General features: G+C 37.7%; 1 protein-coding gene across 1 annotated transcript; it reads right to left on the reverse strand.

Annotated features, from left to right (window-relative positions):
- Nucleotides 1–1870: 1870 nt before the first annotated feature.
- Nucleotides 1871–2642, reverse strand: LOC139194964 (protein FAR-RED IMPAIRED RESPONSE 1-like). Its single transcript, XM_070820139.1, has 2 exons — nucleotides 2425–2642; nucleotides 1871–2309 (listed from the first exon to the last, which is right to left on the reverse strand). Exons 1-2 carry the CDS (start codon nucleotides 2640–2642, stop codon nucleotides 1871–1873), a joined length of 657 nt encoding a protein of 218 aa, XP_070676240.1.
- Between the last annotated feature and the right edge of the window lie 3359 nt (nucleotides 2643–6001).

Consider the following 6001-nt stretch of genomic DNA (forward strand, 5'->3'; position numbering starts at 1 on the left):
TTGTTTCATTCTCAAATATGCCAATATGTGTCAACAAGGTGAAGGAAAATATTTATGAAAACTAGTTGATTTGAGCAACATCTATGCATGCTATTCACAATTAAAAGGTAGAATCATGCTTGTATGCACTCAAAAACAAAACTTAACCCATTAAATTCAAAACCTAGTAGTTATGGTGAACCAAGACTCAACTCAAAACAAAATGAGTTGAGAAACTTTATACCTTTGAAGCACCTCTTTGCTTAGCAAAGGTTAATCACCCATGTGAGGGCCTTCTTTCCTTTGTGACCTTGCTCCTTGTCTCCATGGAATTGGATGGAGGAACTTTGCTTCTTGGCTCCATGTCTTCTTGGATATGGATGGAAGAATTGGGTTCTCCAAAAGTCCCCAAAGTTGGAGACTTCTAAGTTTCGACACCAAGGATGGTTAAGGAAGAAGATGAGTGACCATGGAAGAATTAGATGCTAGTAAATTCCCACATGGTGGCTAGCCTCCTAGAGGGAAAAAGGAGAGCTTTTGTTCTCTCCAATTTTCTTAAGAAAACCCTAATAAAGAAAAGGCTATAAAGTCACATTTATACCTACCTTCAATGGAGTGGTAAACTTGTAATAAGTCCAAAACCCACTCCCTCTCTAAGAATGGCCGGCCTCCCTATTTTTAGTGGGTTAATTGCCCATTTTGTTTTAGTTGTCACACAACTTAAAACTTATGTGCCTTGTGGACCAAAACCCTTTTGTGTCCTGAAGCCCAAAACTAACTTAAGGCCTAAAACGAACCTTTCGTTCTAGATTAATTAACTTTTAATTAATCCTTGCCATATACAATTAAACTATTTAATTGTCCTTACTCATCTTCATTATATCCTTCAATCATTACCTTACACGGTGTTCTATCCATTAGGTTCCTTTTAGCGAGGTAGTGGGCGATTAGAACTCTTCAAATCGATTGTGAATTAAAACTTACTTTCAATTCTCCCTTTAGTGATTATACACCTTTAGGGCTTCCACAAACCATGAGTGACACCTAGCAGTATGTCATGGCTACCCAAGCTAATCAGAAGAGGTGGATAACCTATTCAGTTTAGGATTCCAATGCAATACGGTATTTCTCTAATACAATACTCTTGACCACATTGTTTGGTTTGATAGTTTATTCATGTTTACTATCCAATGTGATTCATTTACGTATATGATTATCTTTAATGTGATTTGGAACGACTTCCTAAATCTCATTCATACTCTGGCCAGAGAATCTTAATCATATCATAGAGTACTCTCCCTCAAATAGTTCGAAGGTTAAAGATCCCTTGTTGCGCATTCACTTGCCTCCATGGCTAAGTGGCTTAACCCCAACCATGCCATGGACACCCTCTGATGGAGTGAGTTTGACATAGTTAAAGATTAAGGACCTAACCACAAGACAACTATGATGCCTTAGGTCAAATGACTACTTTGTATTATCCCTACCATGAGTTCTCATGAGTTCTCATGTGACATGAGTATGAGAACTCCTTCTTGATCGCGTTCAGTGGACTCATTCTCTATTGAGCACCTACGTACTTACCTTGGTGTCAGTCACACTAATGACTCGAGACCAGTCACTCTCCTTAAGAGAAGACATAACACGTACTGATCTTAACAGATCGTCAATGCCCAATTGGCAATTCTATGATCAGGAATGTTTAGGACATGTATACGAAAGAGAATGGTCTCATGAATCTAACTTCTTAAGATCACATTCTCCCAATTACATATTCCTTGGACCTATCATTTAAGCATATAACATTTATATGAGACGGCTTTAAACAATACTCTTTTCCCTTTATATTAAACTAGATTAGTTTAACATGTGAAATGTTCATAAAGTATCATCATATGATTGGCTTTAGGGCACATTTCCAACACGGAAGTCCTCGAAACTCCATCTCTTTGTAGATGCATTTAACATAACCTAAGGTCGTATCAACCACCAACCTTTTCATCTTTGTCACCTCTACATCCCTCTCAAGTACTCCATACAATGCCTCATTCCTGTGCCCAGACCGCTCCCTCAAGAAACAAGTCAAACTCTTCAATTCCTCCACGTGAAACTTTTCGAACATAAACCGTATGTACAATTTGGCCATTTGCTCTTCCATTGGCGTGCGAAGCTGCAATGGAGGGACACGATTTTCATCATTATGGTCACCAACCACCTCCTTCTGATGTTGCCATCCAAAAGCTTGATTGAACTGAATGCTCAATTCTACCAAAGAGTACTTCTTGTGCATATATTGCTTGAAAAATGAGTGACTACTCTCAACACGTTGACTGCTCGACATTCCGTAAAAAAAAAAGCGTGCTTACAAATTTCGGAACCCATTGTGCACACAAGTCATAAATGTCCTAAAGCCACATTTTATCAACCAACTCACGTTCTACCAACATCTTCCACCTTGCCTCAAATTCTTCTTTGCTTTCGATATCCCATATGCAATTATGCAAATCCTTGAAAGCACCTCCAACCCAACCCTTGTCATTGAACTTCCTACTAATATGCCATATGCAATACTGATGAAATGTGGTTGGTAGTTTGCTGCCAATAGCCTTTGCTATGGCTCCATCTTGATCCGTAATTATGACATTTGACTGCTCACCCGGCATAGCTTAAGCATTTCTTCAAACAACCACTCAAAGCTCTTAGTTTTTTTATTTTTCAAGAATACACAACCGAATATCGTGGTTTGACCGTGGTTATTAACTCCTAAAAATGGAGCAAACATCATCCCGTAGACATTAGTGTTGAAAGTGGTGTCAAACACAATCACATCACCAAAAAGGCCGTAACGACATCGTGACTTGGCATCTGCCCAAAAGAAATTCCCAAGTGTTATACCTTCATCAATCTTCATTTGAAATAGAATGAATCATTGCTTTTTTCTTTCTCATCCTCAAAATGCTTATCCAACATTTCGGCATCATGCCCGATTAGATGGGCTCGTAATTGCTGTTCCGAATTATACATAAACTTGGGGGTGCAACCAATATTTTCAATTCCTCCATTTTGCACCTCCAACAAAGCCACTTGTTTACTTACAAAAATATTGGCCTCCGTACATTGTTCAATCATCACATTCTTTTCCTCCAAAACTCGATGGTGTGATCTAAATAAGTGTGACGCACTTGACATAGGATGATTGTGTCCTTCAATGAAAACCATTACAACAAACTTTTCACAACACTTCCCCTATTTAGTGCAAGTTTCGCCTTGCACTAAGCTATAACATCTCCCCCTTTCCCTTTCTTATTAGGTTTAGGATTACCTTCCTCCCTCTTCTTCCTTTGTTTGCAACAAACAGATTCTTTCCTTAACCAACATTCACCATCAATGGACTTTCTACTACTATGCTCCCGAATCCCAAACCCCACTGCAAGTGCATAATTGTTGTGAAACCTATACCTTTCATCTAACTAATCAAACTCCATTCTCAATTTCGGTTTCAACTCTTCCTTTACTCTTGGTACCACAAATTCAACCCTCCATGCACCTAATTCATCCCCTGCATCTACATCCTCCCAGTCGATGACAATTTCTTCTACTTCTACCTCACCCCCAATCAAATTATACTTCAATGTCTACCTGTAACAAAGTTATACAAGCACAACACAACTTATCACAAGCCAGCACAACGTTTACACCTATATATCTAAAATCCACTTTCACAATTTCAACCAAGTACACTGATAACCACCGACCATTATGGTTTCAAATCCCAGGTTTAAAAAAAACCACACTTGAATGGAAATGCAATATAACATAGGTTATGCAATTATTCAAACACTTAACTTTACAATCTGGGTGTTTTCTGAGGTTGTAGATGAACCAACTGTGTCAACTCCAATCCAAGCACAACTTCAATCATCTATAAATTGAGAGCACACACACCTTTCAACACTGCCCTCTCTCTACCCCTCTTCCCCAGTGGAGAAAACCCTAATCTACCCTTCCCTTGCCGTCACAAACACACCCAATGAACAATTTTTTTTTTAAAGTTAAGGGATTATCGGGTCGCAGCCGCAGCCCAACTTCGATCCACAACAAATCTGATCCAAACTCCAGGTTCGTATGTTTGCCTCTCTTCCCCTCTTTTTCCTTTTCAACATGGGCAATGACTAACCCTTATTTCCTGCTTGCCCCCATTTCTCTCCGTTAGACAAAAACATGCCATCTGAATAAAAAAGTTTAAAATTTTCTAAATGCACCGAGTCATAACGACCGGGTTCTACTCGTCAGCTCGTCCATTTTTAGTTGTTAGATCCTTGTTTGCACCTTAGACTCGCCCTTCATTTAATAGTCATTGCAAAATGTTGGGCCTAAATAATTGAGACATCTAATTGCGCATAAACAAGTCCAACTGTTTTAAGAAACATTAAAATTTTATTATAAAAATGTAGAGCAAGCCCCACAACCACAAGTAGTCCCCATTCACAAAATAGGGAATGCGGGAATCCCTTTTCTTAAGGCGTGTCCATATATATATAGCCTTTAAGGGAAGGGATCCTTATTTTTTTTTATAAAAATGAGGATTAGCTATGGGGTCCACACCACATCGAATTTAAATGATCCGAATCGTCCATTCTTCAAGTTGTACCTCATAGATCATCCTTGCAAAATATTAGCCAAATCGGAAATATTTAAGACACCTAATTGGATTCAAAGAAATGAACAAATACTTAGTTATATAAGAAACAATGAAATTTGATATTGATAATTAAATAGGCAAATGGTTTCGGATTGAATTGAATTGATTTTTTGCAAGAATGATCTATGAATCTAGACCAACAAAATAGACGGTTCGGATCATTGAAATTCGATGCGGAGGAGGCCCCACACCTAATGCCCTTTTAAAAAAAAAAAAAATGGGAATCCCTTTGTATAAAGGGCCTATATATATATATATATGTATATTATATGTATACCTTATTTAAGTTGCCTTTAATTTAATTTATCATCGATAAATCTTCCTTAAATAAATTTGAACAAATTTAAAACCATTAAGACATCCACCATTTAGTACTACGGTCTAGTAGTATTTCTGTTCATGTGTAAATGAGAGGTCTTAAGCTCAATTCTCGCCAAAGGCAAATTTGAACGACATTATTGCTAATCTATTATGAGGCTTAGCCCACTCCCACACCTCTTAGTGTAAAATATCATTTGTACAAAAAAAAAAAAAAAACAAAACAAAAACCATTAAGACATCCAATTGTAATGAAAAAAATGGATGAATACGGTTTTTCAAAGAAATACCAAAATGACTACCATTAACTCGTCACATAGTTTCAAATTTGTGTATTTTTTGGTAGTGATAATCTTTGAGGGAAGACTTAAAGATAAGCGATTAGATCATTCAAATACATTGTGAAGTGAGCCGTAAATAAGATCCATTAAAGAAGTTTAGTTGAAGGACCCCTCAACTGAAGCTTACTCTGTGTGTGTGTGTAGGTATATATATAATACCTTTTTTTTGGGCTGGGTAGTGACGGTAGTTGCGGCAGCGGCCGTCGCGGCGGTGATGGCTGGGGGGGGGGGTGGATTTGGGGGAATGCCCAAACAAAACAACACAAAACCTAATACATATGTTGGGAATCGTTAGTTACAACAGTCAATCAGTCGGATGTGGTGGAAAGTAATTATGTCTTTGCATACTCTATTATTACATGGTGTCTGTCAAACTGCTTCAACAATTCAGGCCAAAAAAACCAAGCAGAAATTACAAATTGTTCAACAATTCAGACCTAATTATGGCATATAGAAGGGATGGAAAGAGTTTCACACATTGATTACCGAATGTGGAAGTTGTAAGATTATTTTTACATGTGTCTTAACAAAACAACCGAGCTAGCTAGCTTGTTGCATTTTTTTGGGTCTTTATAAATTAAGTTGAGCAATTTGATGTAATTACGGAACCAAAGGAGTGTCTTGATTTCTCTTTGGTTTCAGTATCTTTGCAGACTGATTG

This window comes from Malus domestica, chromosome 01 (genome assembly GCF_042453785.1).
Source record: "Malus domestica chromosome 01, GDT2T_hap1".
NCBI classification, from domain to species: Eukaryota; Viridiplantae; Streptophyta; class Magnoliopsida; order Rosales; family Rosaceae; genus Malus; species Malus domestica.

Coding starts and splice junctions, on each gene's coding strand:
- LOC139194964 (XM_070820139.1), bottom strand. CDS start 2,642: ATGCCGGGTGAGCAGTCAAATGTCATAATTACGGATCAAGATGGAGCC. Junction 2,310..2,424: donor TTTGAGGCAAGGTGGAAGAT/GTTGGTAGAACG, acceptor AATGTCGAGCAG/TCAACGTGTTGAGAGTAGTC.